This window comes from Convolutriloba macropyga, chromosome 3 (assembly GCF_964194025.1).
Source record: "Convolutriloba macropyga chromosome 3, txConMacr16.3, whole genome shotgun sequence".
NCBI classification, from domain to species: Eukaryota; Metazoa; Xenacoelomorpha; order Acoela; family Convolutidae; genus Convolutriloba; species Convolutriloba macropyga.
In genome coordinates this window covers 11559016-11575349 of record NC_134470.1, presented here as the reverse complement: position 1 = coordinate 11575349, position 16334 = coordinate 11559016, and the positions used below count along the sequence as shown (strand labels likewise).

The following is a 16334-nucleotide window of genomic DNA, read 5'->3' as shown; positions in this document are numbered from 1 at the left end:
TTGTAGACGAATTTTCTCTGCTTATTCATGTCCTAATCATTTAATAATGCAAATCTTTGATTTTTGCGTATATCGTATACGATAATTTACTATTCTTATAGCAGATGATTTAGAATTTTATTAGATTTCAAATTAATTAGGAAAGCTCTTCCTTGAATCTTTAGAAAAGATGTTTAGTTAGTAAGATAGTCTTACAAGATTAATGCATGATTAATATCCTTGTTCTTACAATTTGATGAAAAGCAAAGCGATTTTCCTTTTTCCAGTTGGCAATTTGCTTGAAACACTAACAAGAAGGCTTGTGAAAATCTCACAAAACAAAGCGATTGAGAGTGCTAACTGTTGATTGCTGGCAACAGAAACTACGAAACCTCATAATTATGCAAATCAACACAGTTTTTCAATAATTCTTCCGACTCATCGAATTTTTTTCTAAATCGTATGAGATTTAAGATTTTTTTCTAAAATATAGATAGCTTCAAGTGAACCAATATTGAAGCAACAATATACTAATCCATCATACCGGATGATAGGATTAATATTTGTGTTAAAATCAATTGTTTTAGAGTAACATAATGTCTTAGTTTTGCACAATGCCACATTGTTTCGATAATCTTTTTCTCACTAGGTTTTGACGTTGAGCTGAGCTCGTGAACAAAAGAACAAGGCCATTCTCAATTGGTGAAATACGGTTGCCGAAAAGAGATCTCTGGTTGATATTTTTCAGGTCCATACTCAAATCATACTTTCAGAACCGTTTTCTCGCCTCAACCCCTAAATTATCTATTATAAAGGGTCGTAACATTTCGGGTGTGGGGTAAAAGGATAGAGTTCATTTTTGTTCAATTTGAGCCCACTGGAGCTTGCTCTTTTTGCCGCTGGAATTTTTGGTTAGTAATAAAGAATTCGGTTTGTTTCTCGGTGGTTCCATTTTTCGGGTTGTTGAATTGTGGCGTACTTTGAATCGCTCTCGAACGAAGGTAGACGCAATTGTTTTAACCATGTCTCTTTTTTATGCAAAGTTATGCAAAAACTCTTGACCGTTTACGCGCTTTTATTCTAGAACATTCTTTCGATTTTTCGATTTTTTTCACGCTTGACTATGATTTTTGCGTTAAATAAATTTCGAGAAATTTTGTCTGTTGCTAAAACAAAACCGATTGTAAGATAGGAAATTACAAGAGCCTGTAAGCATAGTGTTTAATGCTTCAGTTTATCGCTAGTCAATCTTTGCACCAGTATCAATTATCTAGGCTATAGCCACCTGAGATGTCATAACCAACTGTCGTTGAAGAGTGGTAATGTTTGTTATTTAATGTGATGGGGTTTTCAATATGTTTCAGGTGAAATCAGAAGCTACCGGTTGTTTGAACTGTCCAGTGCTCTCAAACGGCAACACAAAGTTAGTTCCTCTAATTCTGCAAAATTAGTTTTCCCCAATGTATGTTACAATTATTGTTTTGTTAGATCAGCAATAGCGATCGTTTTACTAAAATTTAAAAAATTCGAGAAACGAGCTAACCTACACTTGTTTATTAATTTTGTTTATCATGACAATAAATTTACTTTTTGCAAGATTTTAGCTCAGTTAAGAGAAATTTGTAACCTGATTCGATTGTGAGTTTGACTCTCGTTGTGCGTCTGATTTAAGTTTGACCAGATACTACAGCAGTACAGTCAGTACTCAATTGTTAATAAAAATGACTTGGTCCGATGCTGTCGGATGGTTTGGAAGTCTGTTACATAAATTGGAATGAAAAGGGCAGTTATCCTGTATTACGCTTCTAGGCGTGCTACACAATAACAGTAGTGTATAATTAAGCCTTTAACACATACATGTGAGAGGGAGGGGCATTTTGAAAATGTACGTAATTTTTTTCAAAATGACCTTTCCTCCCCTCCTCCATGTATGTCACTACTGATAGCCGCTTTTTGCACGATTAAGTCAGTGTTTGACTAGGATTGTGCAACAATCTTATTTATGTGACCTTTTATACTGGTAAGTTTTATTCTGAGAAGCTCACTGGGCAAAATTGATTTTGTTTTATGTACAGATCAGCGAACCCGAAATTGAAGCGAAAACAAACAAAGGAATTTTAACTAGCAGTCCTTGTAACCCAAATTTTGTGGGTGCTGACACTTTTATGTACGATGATGACCAAGAGGATAATGGAGAGGAAAGTGACATTGAACTCCTTCCCGACGAAGAGCAACTATCCCCTCATAGTCACGATGACGCCACGAAGTGTAGTCGAAGGTCATTTGGAGATGAGCTTCTTCGTAGGTTAGCTGCCTGCAACATAAAATTTATTTTCTAATAGCCGCGAAGCGATAGCGGCAATTATTGGGGACATCGTGGTTTTCTTTAATTCGTCGTCTCCATCGATGATTCTTGCGACCAATGACTTTTTCAATTTCAGTGACTTCTACTACTTTGCAGTTAAAGTTCGTGTGCGTGACGTCATTTGTTCTGCTTTTACGTCAATTACGTGGTGACTTACCTCACTAAAAAACGACTTCTGTTCTCAGTTAATAAACTTTAAATTTTAAGATTATTTTCTAGTAAAAGATCAGTAGTATGCATCTAAGTAGTGCCAAACGTATATGCCCTAATTCTTCAGTATGTCTTGAGTTTTCGATTTTGAATATTCATTTTGAAAAAGCTCCACTATGGCTTTTTCCTTATAGGGCGTATGTGTCTCAACATTGACAGTCCGAATCTGACCCAAAAAGTCTAGAGGTCTATTAAAGGACTGGTGGTCAATCTGTCTATCTTATTTTTTTAGTTGTTTAAATTCCATGGAAGGCCACAAGCGTCTATCGCGGCTTTTTTTCCGGCAATCTGACGGCTATGTTTTTTGTATGAAGGCCAATCGAGAAATGCGGTTAAGTAATTTTTTCTGATTTGTCATTGGAAACAGGTCAATCAAAAAAGTGATATATTGCTGGAAACTTTTAATAGCCGAAAAGCAATAGCTGGGGATTGGTTTTCACCTGTTTTTTTACTGGTTTACCTGTTTTGTTTTACCTAAGAGGAGTATTGGTCTTCTACAGGTTTTTATGAATCGAAGAGGGGTATTGGTATTCTATAGTTTTCTGCCATCCAAAGAATTCGGATTGTATTAGTGCTCTTTTTTTAATCCCAAGGATTTCGATTGCATGGTACGCATTTTTAAGATTTGTTCACATTTTTCGGCTTTTTAATGTCATTGAAAAATCAAATAAGATTAGTCGCGATGGAGTATTAAACGTAATTAAAAAGCGAGTAGGTATGAAGCGTGATTTGTTGTCAAATTACCTTTGAAGGGAAGTGTTTGAAGTTGGTGTTTGCACTTTTGACTTTCACGTTCTCACTGTTTCAACTGAAAAGAAGTCAAAAATATCAGAAAATATACTGAAGCAGTTCGAGGTTAATGAAGTGTAGTCAAAAGAAACGCGATAAATCAATAGAGCTCGAGCACTAAGGCTGGATGTATAAAGACGTGATAAATTGTCAAATTTCTTTAGAGTATACTGATAACTGGTATTAGCGTTCAGCTCATTTTTCTCCAATTTAAAGGCTGAATATACCATGCTTATCTAAGGATACTGCGCAAAAGTTAAGACACGATTTGACAATTACAAAAAATATTGAACTTTTGTCAATTTCGGGATTACTTCTTAGCTGTTTCAATTTTAAAGTGGTCTGTGTTGTCGACGTTTTTTCCTGCAATCTTTTCTATTTGTGCTATAAATTGAGAAGCAATTATTATAAACGTGTGTTTGTTATGTAGATTTTTGGCTTGACCATTTGTGCGTTTTCCTTTTAGAAAAGTTTTTGACTTCTCAAGTGACTTTTTCAAGCACTCTTGATTTTTGGGTGATTTCACTTGCTCTCACTCCGAAATAACATTTGTTAATCCAACACAACCGATTGTTGGATGGAAAATTACAAGACTCTGATGAGCGAATGGTTGATACCGCCGTCGATGTGATATCGGACTCATGAGGTCGGAATTCGAATACTACCTTTGGCTGGGCTTTTCGCACCCGGGAATAATAATGCATCTAGGCTGCAGCCCTTGGATTAAATTGGCCCGCGTGTTATTCGAGAACAATTTTTCCGACGTTAGACGGGTCATGTTAATATTTTGCACTTCCTTAACATGTAGTTCAGCGTTTCAAGTGCAAAATTTGCTCACATCTCTCATTTTTTTCTTTGATATTTTTACAATAATTTCTTTGGTTTTGGGCCTTTGAATGAACTGTTTTTTAATCAGTGTTCAAGGCAGCGTCCCTTTGATAATTTTTTCATGGAATTAGGTTTTTTCTGTATTTTGGTTTGATTTTTTTTCGAAAAAGTCTTTGTTTTCGCGTCAGGGACGTTTTGCTTTGTGTTAATTTCAATTCATTTTTTGTTGCTGTTAAGCATTTTGAACTCAATGAGAATTCATTATTTAGTTGCTAATGTACCAAAGAATAGCTCTGTACTCTAACCGAACCTATGATTAAACGCATTGTTTCAACTTTAATCTTTTTTCAATTTGCATGACCTAAGTTTTGTAAATGTTTTTTGTTGCATTTCTGGTACAGTGTGTCTTGTAACTCAATTTTGTATCAATGGCGCGTAGCCGATAAAATTTTTCGCTTTTTGGGTGACTTTGTTTTGTTGATACGTCAGTTTTTGAGCTTTTTACAGCGCCAAATTGTCATGAATTGTTGCTTTGAAAAAACTGTGCCATTGATACCATTTCTATCTCCCGAGAAGTTATTCATTGTGATCTTGGGAGATTGAATGTACTGGCCATTGCTTGATGCTGCATCCATTGAAAGCGCTTGCAGTGGTGCTGGCATCTGGGGGCTAAACTGTTGGTTCTGGTCCACATCTGACTGATATGCCAGACCTTAGGATGAATTGCTAGGATTGTGGGGTACGGCAAAGTGATGTTTTCAAAGCAACCAAACTGATTGACTTCGTTTAGTTCAGGCTGGTTTGCCGACTGGTTAATCTTGTTTTAATAATTTGTGCATTCCGCGACAGGTGGTGTTTGTATCCCAGCTCAGAGGTCAGGTTTTCTGACTACCTGAGGCTGATACTGGAGCCAGTGTTTGTGTTGGAAAGCTCTTACTTTGGTTGACATGTTTTCCTGAGTGGCTTAGAGTCTTCTGATTTTTGATTGAAGACAATGACCTTAAAGCTCCACAATCCCGGATTGTAATTGTACCAACTGACGGTCTTCCTTTTCCGATGTAGGCATCACTTGCCTCATATTCATTTCCTTCATCAGAACTGAACCTGTTGTCTGAGCATGGATGTTGCGCTCTTGGTTCCTATTTACTGCAATCAGCTGGACCTACTGCCGCTTTGCTGTGGATCTTTCCTGGCTCAGAGTTGGGGTCGGCAGAATCGCAGATGTCAACGCGAAAAGTCTTTGCTTTTTGGTTGGTTCGCAGACATACTCTGTTGTCAGCTGCTGCCACTTGAACTTACTGCAGTAAAAGTTGAGCTCCTCTTTTGTTTCGCAGCTCGTCGAGGGTTTCGTGAATGTCAACTGAATAGTCTCCATCGTTACTCCATGGTTTTTTTTAATTCGCCTCCATCGAGGATTCTTGCGACCAATTACTTTTTCAATTTCAGTGACTTCTACTACTTTGCAATTAAAGTTTGTGTGCGTGACGTCATTTGGTCTGCTTTTAGGTCAATTGCGTTACCTCACTAAAAACGACTTCTGTTCTCATTTAATAAACTTTAAATTTTAAGATTATTTTCTAGTAAAAGATCAGTAGTATGCATCTAAGTAGTGCCAAACGTATATGCCCTAATTCTTGAGTATGTCTTGAGTTTTCGATTTGAATATTCATTTTGAAAAAGCTTCACTATGGCCTTTTCCTTATAGGGCGTATGTGTCTCAACATTGACAGTCCGAATCTGACCCAGAAAGTCTAGAGGTCTATTAAAGGACTGGTGGTCAATCTGTATCTTATTTCTTTAGTTGTTTAAATTCCATGGAAGGCCACAAGCGTCTGGCAATCTGACGGCTATGTTTTTTGTATGAAGGCCAATCAAGAACTGCGGTTAAGTGATTATTTTTATATAAGTCATTTGAAACAGGTCAATCAAAAAAGGTGATATATTGCTGAAAACTTTTAGTAGCCGAAAAGCAATAGCTGGGGATTGGTTTTCACCTTGTTTTTTCACTGGTTTACCTGGTTTTTTTTCCTAAGAGAAGTATTCGTATTCTATAGCTTTTTGCAAACCAAAGAATTCGGATTGTATTAGTGCTCAATTTTATTTAATCCCAAGAATTTCGATTGCATGGTACGCATTTTTCAGATTTGTTCACATTTTTCGGCTTTTTACTGTCAATAAAAAATCACATTAGAGTGGAGATTTTAGTCACGATGAAGTAATAAACGTAATTAAAAAGCTAGTAGGTCTGAAGCGTGATTTTTTGTCAAATTAATTTTGAATGGAAATGTTTGAAGTTGGTGTTTGCACTTTTGGCTTTCACTTTCTCACTGTTTCAACTGAGAAGAATTCAAAAATAACAGAAAATTTACACAAGCAATTCGAGATCAATAAAGTGTAGTCAACAGAAACGCGATAAATCAATAAAGCTTGAGCACCAAGGCTTGATGTATAAAGACGTGATAAATTGTCAAATTTATGTAGAGTATACTGATAACTGGTATTAGTGTTCAGCTCATTGTTCTCCAATTTAAAGGCTGAATATACCATGCTTATCTAAGGAGAATGCGGAAAAGTTAAGACACGATTTGACAATTACAAAAAATATTGAAATTTTGTCAATTTCGGGATTACTTCTTAGCTGTTTCAATTTTAAAGTGGTCTGTGTTGTCGACGTTTTTTCCTGCAATCTTTTCTATTTGTGCTATAAATTGAGAAGCAATTATTATAAACGTGTGTTTGTTATGTAGATTTTTGGCTTGACCATTTGTGCGTTTTCCTTTTAGAAAAGTTTTTGACTTCTCAAGTGACTTTTTCAAGCACTCTTGATTTTTGGGTGATTTCACTTGCTCTCACTCCGAAATAACATTTGTTAATCCAACACAACCGATTGTTGGATGGAAAATTACAAGACTCTGATGAGCGAATGGTTGATACCGCCGTCGATGTGATATCGGACTCATGAGGTCGGAATTCGAATACTACCTTTGGCTGGGCTTTTCGCACCCGTGAAAAAAAATGCATCTAGGCTGCAGTCCTTGGAATAAATTGGCCCGCAAGTTATTTGGGAGCGATTGGCCCGCATGTTAAAAGAATAGGATAATGATCTGAACACAATCGCTCTACAAAACTGAGGTCCCATTTGTCGGGATGGGAGCAGTCAATTTGATCCAAAATGCTTTGAAGATTATGAGTAGGCAAATCATCATATTGTGTAAGCAATAACTTATTGCATAAAAATTCTAATAATTTTTGCTCATCAGAATAATCAATTAAAATAGAATAGCTCACACTTTAATAATAAATTAAACTTTTTGTACCCAAGAAAGCGTTACTCATTGCTACCGGGAGTCCACCATGATGACCGGCCGTTCGATCTGATCGCAGAACGTCTATAAGGGTGACCTGAAAAAACTCCGTTATCACTGACCGAATCATCAGGCCATGTTTCTGTCAGACTGACAACAGCTGGTGAAACTAAGCTTAAGAGCTGGCAAAAGTTTAGTCTTCTCTCAATCGATAGAGTGCTCTAAACGTTAAGAAGGAGGATCGAAATTTGAGAGGAGCGTTTTGTCTGTAGTCAATTCTGTTGTTGTACTCGACCACCACGAATTTTGTATATGTTTGCAGGATTTTGATTTTCAAGTTGACGTTTCTGCAATCGCAATTCGTACTGCTGTACACTCTCAGCTTTAGTTAAGTCTGGTGACAAATATACACAATTGAAGTTCTCACAACCCCTCAATGCTACTGACTTACGCAGAAACTGATTTTGTTTTATCATTTCTTTAAACTTGAGAATCAATAATTGATTTCCTGTATCACGTTGTGGTTTTCCAATCCATTTATATTGAACATCAGATGACACAAGAGCTACGTCAATTTGATTTGCATTTTTTTCAAGAATATCGTAGCCAGCACAATTGTCAGATGGCTTTGTCACCTTTACGATTAAATTTAATCTTTTTGCATCTTTACGTGATTGCTCTTGCTGAATTTCAGCGAACAATGTTGCTCGTGTCTGCTGCTCATTTCTCAAGGAATTCGTAACCGCTTCAGAGTGCGATTTCGAATGTTTCAACTGATTAGAAGCGCAACAAAAGCCGCAAGTGAAAGGTTGAGAGCAGTCAAATTAGCGGGCACCAAAACTTTTGTATGTACAGGACAGTTCTTAGTCGTGCATGCTATCAATTTTTCAACTAGATCATCGCTGGTGGAACCGATATTATTACGTGCTCGCGGAGGCATTAAGATTTTATTTAATAAGTAGCCAATGGAACCAATACTGGCTCCGACGGCTTAAGTGGATGGAAAGACTGGTAGTGTCTATGGAACCAATGCTGGCACCGACGACAAAGAAAGGATACAGCAACAAAAAATGCCCGTCGAGCTATGAACGACGGGTCTATGGAATATAATGCTCTGAAACCAATATGTTTTCAAGTCCCTGGCTCAATTTGATCTATTTAATAAGTTCGTTAAAAAAACTGAAATCTTCCCTTCGGTAATATTGTTTCTTTTTTCGTTTCCCTCTGAGACTAGGTCTAGGAAGCTATCGCAGATACTTTCTGGCAGGCTGCCATCTGTGTTTTTTAACTCAATAAGAAATCAGTATCGAGTGTTACCTAAACCGAAGAAGTAAAAGGAAAAATAAATTAAATTTGAAGCGTGAATTAATCTTATACCTAGCCCATTGTGAAAATTGTGAAGAGCGTTTCAAGTTTGTATGCCGCTATCTGATTTCTGTTTGCAGTGTTTATTCTTCAAGGCTGGGAATGACTAAACATCTAACCAAATGAGCACTGGTTGTTTTATTAATTGCTCTCGGACGAAATTTGTAGCAATGTATTAGCCCTGTTACTCTTTATGCTGTTGGTTTAAGATGCTTGTCAGCTGTAGTCTCTAAGTATAGGTTCTCCCAAAGAGCAGGTATTAATAATTTGATGATTGAAGGTCAATTGTGGGAATTTTTATTGCGGTCCAGCCCTCGCCAGTCCTTTTGAGCATTCCATCCGATGTTTAATCGGTTAATGGGTTTTTATCACTTAAGAACAAATCTATTCATTGACAATAAAACAATTCTCTACGAAACTCATGTTGAGTGGAATGTTTCTTCAACTGCTTTTTGAACCTTCAAGTATATTTTGTTATCATAAATAACATTTTAGCGGAAAGAGAGTATCGATTCAAAGTGGAACGTCAGCAGGCTCTGCTCATGAAGCAAAATCAAGCGCATTCCAAGAGGACGATACCATTGTTAGCAGTGAAAGCGTTCAAGGAGGAACAGGGGCTGACTACGATGAAATAGTGCACCAACTGGATTCTCTGGACCTAGAAAACGGCACTCACATGGTCACTATTAACGATATCTCTGGTTAGTCTTCCTCATCCAGATCGCTTAACACCCCCCGCCCCCAACCCAGCTTAGTGGGCATATAACTTCTACGCCGCCAGGCGCAACTGCTAATTTTTGCATAATCAAGTGCTATTTAATAATACATAATTTGAAATTAGGGGCATAAAAACACTGGGGGAGGGGAATTATTGAAGATCGAGCGATTCTAGGTAGAATCTAGGGGTTATCTAATGCCAATTGAGAATATTTGATATTTGTTGCGTGTATACATGTTGATTAAAGGAATGCTATCAATGGTTAGTTTGGTCATTGGAACAGCAATGGGAGTCAATACATCTTTTTGTAGTATATATACTTAACTTATGATTGATTTGGTCTAATTCCTGTTGTTAATTGAGATTGGTTATTAAAGACAGATGATTATTCTGTTAGAATGCTTGCTGAATGAGTCGAATGATTGCTTTGTATCCCATGGGTCATCTTCATTGAGTAAACTCTCCTGATTGTATTGTACAGCTGTGAAGCGAATCTTCATATCGAAGATCTCGTGCTAAATATCGTAATTAAAGAGAAATGCCAAAAGTTATTTATAGATATCATATCTTAGTATCATGGTGGTATATTAATTTCAAGTCACCAATAATATAACCCACAACTGTCACGTAGCATGTTTCAAGGCAACCATTAAGATATGATAGTTGTTTGTCTATGCGGTTTACAAAAAAGATCAGATTTTGATGTTTTGGTGAATAGCTTCGTCACAATCGGATCGGAGTATTTTGGCTTTGGATTTCGCTTTTAGGACCAATTTGAGACTGTTGTTTATTCCTTTTTGTTCTATCTATCGGCAGAACTATTGTTAACTGACATTTCTCTGAATTTATAGTAGCGGTTTAGGACACTGGTAGGCAGACAGTTGTTTTATTTAATGTAAATAATCTTCAAAATTTTGCATTATTGAATTTGAAGTTAGTCTCAAAAGACAGCTGATCCATTTTTGTTTACGCATTGTGGAAAAAACAAATCATCATTTTGTAGCTCTCATAATCTGTTTTTGATTTTTTTTTAAAAAAATTGTTTTTTAGAATTTTGCAAAAGGGGAGTTTTATTAAACTTCGGAAGAAAGATTGAAGTCTGTTTTAAACTTTGTTGATTTAATGGAGATTTGATTGTCACAAGTAATTCTTTACAGTTTTACGCCTAAAAATTGACGATTAAAACTATTTGAACAGAACAGTTGAAAAAAACTATTCCTTTTTCTGCTGATTAAAAACTAGCGTGCGAACCAATCTTCTTCTGTATCGAAACATTTATTTGGAAAAACAGAAGACTTTGGACAATTTCTCAAAATAGCAAACATGAACTGTGAAAATGAAAAACTTAAAGCACAACATTATTTTATTTTCTAAATTCTGGATTTGTTTTTATAAAATTACTGAAATAACCTTTCCAGTAATTTTAAAACTGGGGAGACCAAAAAGACGCTTCAGAGAAGTGTAAAACAGATAAATAAAATTCATTGAAACTTAAAAATTTAGAGTTAAAAGGTAAAATGTCCAAACCCCAAGTGTAACAGATTCAAAACTTAATAAAAATGTTACTGATTTGTTTTTAAAGTTTAGGTTTTTTTCACCTTTTGTAGTTTGCTCTTTGAACGAACCTTTTTGCTTCAGTTACAAAAAACAAACCTCTTTATGTTTCAGTTACCATAAAAGTTATTAAGTTTTGCATTTCTTTAAAAGATTTTGCAATGATAGGAATGGTCAGGAATACTTCAAATTAAAAAAATATTATTGAAAATACTTCATATTTGCTACAAATTGTTTTTAAAACAATCAAAAATAAAATTTTAAATAAATTTTTAAAAATGAATCTAGCTTATGAATCTATCTATAAATTTTTAAAAATGGATAACCCATATGCAAAATTTTACAAGATTAATTGGGCAAGTAAACTCATGAAACAACAAAACTGACAAAATTTTAAAAAGTTCACTTCAATCTTTATTGTCATTTTTTTGATTATGAATACAATTACCTCAAGAATTCCACTTAGTTTTCTAGAAGAAAAAACAAAAAAACCTAAATGAAAAGTATGTTGGAGCATTCTGTGCTACGCTAAGGGCTCGCATGAGCCGTCCTGCTTTGATTTACTTTTTTTGGTAAAGAGTAGGTTATCCTACCGTTTGCTTAAGCTAAGTGTTTCTTCAGCCGTTTTAGTCACTTCAATTTTTCCCGACTAAGTAGATCTTTTGGCTTCCTTCATTTTTTGCAGCAAAGGTACAATTCATTTACAATTTTGATTGTGTTTCTGTTCAACTGGCGAAAGTGAAGTATGGCCAAGGAATTGTTTTTGAAGTTAGTGCAGCCTGAAGATGGGTTGAAAAAGAAGCATTCTTTATTGATTCCTCTCAAACAAAGAATGTAGCATTTATATTAGTCGTGTGTTATTTTTAATGAGATTTTTCGCTTGACCGATTTTTTGTCTTGACGCATTTGAATTCAAAAATGTCTCGAAAACATGATGAAGACGTAGTGCTCTGAAGGCATTAGGTGGCCGAGCAGCTCTCTTAGAGTTACGCCTTACTAGTCTCTAAATATGCGATTCCGCTCGCGGGTCGTTTGAGAGCAATTCGACCGATGTTAGTCGGTTGTATTTGCCAGAACTGTACTTCACCAGTTTAAGACAACGATGTATAGATTGTCGAGTTCACTTCTCTTCGATATCTGGCAAATGTTTGTTTTAGTAGACATGAGCCAAACTAAATTAGTTTTTACCGTTTACAGTTAAAAACAAGCCTGGTAAGCAACTTTCAGTTAGATTTCATTTAGTTAATGTTAGGTTTGTGTTCTGCCATTTTTGTTCAAGTTTGGATTGAAATGGGAATTTTAAAGTGAGCCGAAAAATTTAGTCATATCAACAAGAAAGTTAGAAAAAAATAAATAAACGTAATTGAACAACGGTGCTCTTTGGACTCGAAGAGTAGTAGTATTCGTTTTCTTGAGGTTTTTTAACACGAAGTAAAATTTGTGCAGGCGGCTTTTTAACCTGGAAGCGAAAGTGAATAAAATTGCCGTGGACGTGTGAACCAATAACTCAGCGATAAAAGTTTTATGTTCATTCGCTGTGTGGAGTAAATGAATTCTTGACTTTGAAGTGTTTTTGAGAGAATGGGACATATGGTAACCGTTTAGAGCTTTTTTGTTGATTTGGTTCACTTTTTGCTTACTGTTTGTTTTTTGTGGATTTTTGCATTCAGGCTGCATCAATATATAACCCTCTGAAATTGATATTACAATGATTTGGTGAGCCAGCTCAAGCTTTTCAAGCGCAAAATCGACTCATATTTTCTTTTTTAATAAATAAATTGTTTTTCAATAATTTTTCGAATCTTATAGCAAACTGTTTTGCAACCAACATATTTTACAACCTCCCTTTGATGTTTTTGCATTTATTTCCTATGCTTTTGACGAGAAGCGTTTTTGGAGGTTTTTCAGCCAATTTTTTAAGTTTATTTTGTATTTTGATTTGATATATTAGAATAAGGAGTTTTGAGCACTGTGAGGGAGCATAAGTTTCTGTTATATATTATTCATTTTCTTGATGTTAAGTGTTTGAAATTCAGTGTTTCTTTATTGCTATGTTAACAATATTTTTTTCGGCGATATATTTCGCTGTTTCGAGTCTTTGAATTGTTTTTACTGTTCTGAAGAGAAGATGGCTATATAGTTTTATAGAATCCCCTGTGTTAAATATTTAACTTATTTTTTTTTACTTTCATTCAATTTGAAATTGAACTCCCAATTTATGAAGATGCTTTTTGCTGCTTTTTTTATGTTCCTAACTTGTATTTTCTAGATTTTGGCTTTTCCTTGCATATTTCTAAGCTGAAATGTTGCCTCCATTTTTTTCAGCATTTATAGGCTGCTAAAAATTTGAAGATTTTACTTTTTTCCTCACATGTTTCTCGATTTTTTTTGTTTGCAGTTAATTTTATTAAACTTTTAGTGGCTCTGGGAATTTGTTGTATTTGAAATTGATTTTCTCGCTAAGAGTTTCTTTTGAAATGACTGATATACCTATTTTTTGGGTCCTGGTTTTCTAGTGAAAGATTTTTGGACTTGGACTTTTTTCTGATTCCTGATAAACTTTAAGTTTATGGTTCAAGTCATTTTGACAGAGACGTTGCCAACTAGAGGGACGTTTTGTTTTTTTTTGGACTTGTTGTGACGCCAAAACCTAACCTGTTTCAATGATGTCTTGGCTGAAATTTTGTTTTGACTGTTTAGGATTTTTTTAATAAATTCTAATTGCTCTCAAACAAACCTTGTATTAATTAGATTATTACTGTTGCCTTTTTAATGCGATTTTTCGCCTGACCCGTCTCATTTTTTGTCCTCAAATTGGGATTAACAGGAAACGCTCGGAGGGCATTAAGTTCTCTTACAGCTTACGCCTAACCAGTCTCCAATCTCTTGACACCCCGCCCCGCCACCTCTAATCCGTTTGCACCCCCACCCCCAGTGGTAGCATCTATGAGCCTGAGCGGGATATTACTGAAGCCAACCGCTCGCCGGTTGTTTTAGATCATTTCGCCCGACGCTAGTCGGTTATGTTTAATATTTTTTAACTCTGTTGATTGTTTCAGTCGGTGAGTTTAAGTAAATTATTTAAGTTCATGGTTTTGGCTGCAATTGGAAGACACGACGCTTCGACCTGCTTTCGGACGGCTATGTTTTTGTGTCTTCCTCCTACATTTATTTACGTCTTACCGTAGTTCTGAAACATTCTTTCGCTTGATTTTTTGAATGACTCGTTCATTTCTTATTTCTATGGGTATTTCAAATTGAACCCAGCAAAGGTGGCATCGCTGAGTGGTTAGGGTCGGTGACCATTGCTCGGGAGACCTCCCCATTGTTGGAATTTCCTTGCATTCAAAATAGTTCTCTAGAATACACCCACTGTGAATTAAATTGCCCAGCGCGTTATAAGTGGATTTTGCTGATGGTTAGTTGACCCCGCTCAACAAAATGATATTTGCACTTTGAAAAGGTCAAATTGATGAAGGCATATAAATTCATCAAATTCATCGCTGAAAGTTTGGATCTATTTTGTCCCCCACACCCATTGTTTTTTTGCCCACAATTACAATTTGTGTTTTTATATAGTTTGTATGTAAAATATAACACGTGCGTCTGGGGGGCTTGAAAGTTATATGACCACTACGCTAAGGGCCGCAGCAGAAGTAATGGTTACGTGACTATGCTTGAAGTCACTGAGAACTTCTGGCGTTTATCGAGAACCGCGAAGCGGTTCGAGATATAATGTCAGAATTTCGAAGTGACTTCTGCAGAGTCACGTAACCCCTTGAAAACAAGCATTGTGTAAGTTCAGTCGGAAGCTTTGCAGAAGTGATTTTAACCGATTAAACAATCAAAATAGGAGTTTTTTCCGAGTGATGAAAAGGAGAATCACTTTCGCAGACAAATGGCCCTTTTGTTCCAAAGCACTGTAGGAACAAAACAACTTCTCAATTTCGTTGTTCTCTGATTTTTCTGTTTGATATAAAAAAAAGAGCCAATTGTCCCTGAAAAAGAATGACTGATGATGATTCCATTCTTGCAGAAACAACATGTGACAAGATTCGATGGTTGGAGAATCTGTGGAAACAATGGATTCAAGTTAAAAAAAGAGAAGATCCAAAATTTTTTGGGACATCTATGGATATGATTTTCGCGAGGAGTCTTGACCTAGCCGACCAATACCTTTGTCAATTCATTCAGGGGATTTTTTCCGTTTCTCCATCCTCCAGGAATTTTTTTCGTTTTTGCAAGCCCACTCCCCCCACACCCCCACCCATCCGTACTCTCATCCTCATTTGATAGTAGCAACCAAAGTTTTATGTCTAAGATGAAAGTGTAACTTTCATGTCAACCCGTAGACGAAGACTTTTTCAAACAAGGTAATTGGGCAGCCATGGCTTTCACTGTTTCTCTCGCCGGGCGTCTTATACATCGCGCACGTTTGAATGTGGGTCAAACATATGGGTAAACTCACCTCAGGAATAAATTGTGCGGGGGGGGGGGGGGGTGGGGTGTCAGTATAATTAGTCTTTAAGTTTTATAAACTGGCGCGGCATTTTTCCCTAATTGTCTTCATGTTTTAGAAAAGGACTCGGGTGGCAACACTAGGTTAGTCCAGTTTTGATTGATTGGAGAAATTTTAGTTTTGGATTGTTCTGAATCCAGAGTTTACTTTTTTTCAGCTTTCAGAAGGCTAGACGAATCAAAAGTAAACCACGTTCGAATCCGCAGACTAATGATGATGAAATCAACGTTCTTTCAGATGGTGAGTTATTGGAACTAATTGAGCCAACATTTTAGTTCAAATTGGGTGAATATATATATATATATATATATATATATATATATATGCGAGGCTGGCTTTTTCAAGCGAATTTGACTTTGTATGCATCATAGCGAAAAAAGAGAAACATCATTTCGTAGCGCTTAGAAGCTCCTTTTGATTTTTATAAAAAACTGCTAATTTTGTCACATGTTGAAGAAGGGGAGCTGTTCAAAAGGAAAATAGGGAGGGGGATATTTTGTGATAAAATTGTCAAGATATACTAAATAAAGCGTTTTGGGTTATACAATTTTGTCCAAAAACAGCGATAAGAGAAAAAAATTAATGTTATAAAAAACAGGTATTTCTATTCGAATAAAACAGGTATTAGTACAATAAAATATGTATTCAAGAGACAAAAAAGAGAAAAATAACATTTTTTGTTGTTTACCGGTTTTTTCTCTT

The 16334-nt window shown here is 35.9% G+C and overlaps 2 protein-coding genes across 3 annotated transcripts in view; both read left to right on the top strand.

Moving 5' to 3' along the window:
* Window positions 1–16334, top strand: part of LOC142336530 (F-actin-capping protein subunit beta-like) — a 113855-nt gene that overhangs the window by 8776 nt on the left and 88745 nt on the right. The window lies entirely within an intron of this gene.
* The window catches only part of LOC142335932 (uncharacterized), a 155185-nt gene that overhangs the window by 114428 nt on the left and 24423 nt on the right, over window positions 1–16334 (top strand). For both annotated transcript variants that reach the window (XM_075384334.1, XM_075384335.1), the window contains 5 exons: window positions 1344–1402; window positions 2055–2284; window positions 9337–9542; window positions 15691–15715; window positions 15790–15872. In XM_075384334.1, coding sequence (XP_075240449.1) covers window positions 1344–1402; window positions 2055–2284; window positions 9337–9542; window positions 15691–15715; window positions 15790–15872 — 603 coding nt within the window. The remainder of the gene's footprint in view (window positions 1–1343; window positions 1403–2054; window positions 2285–9336; window positions 9543–15690; window positions 15716–15789; window positions 15873–16334) is intronic.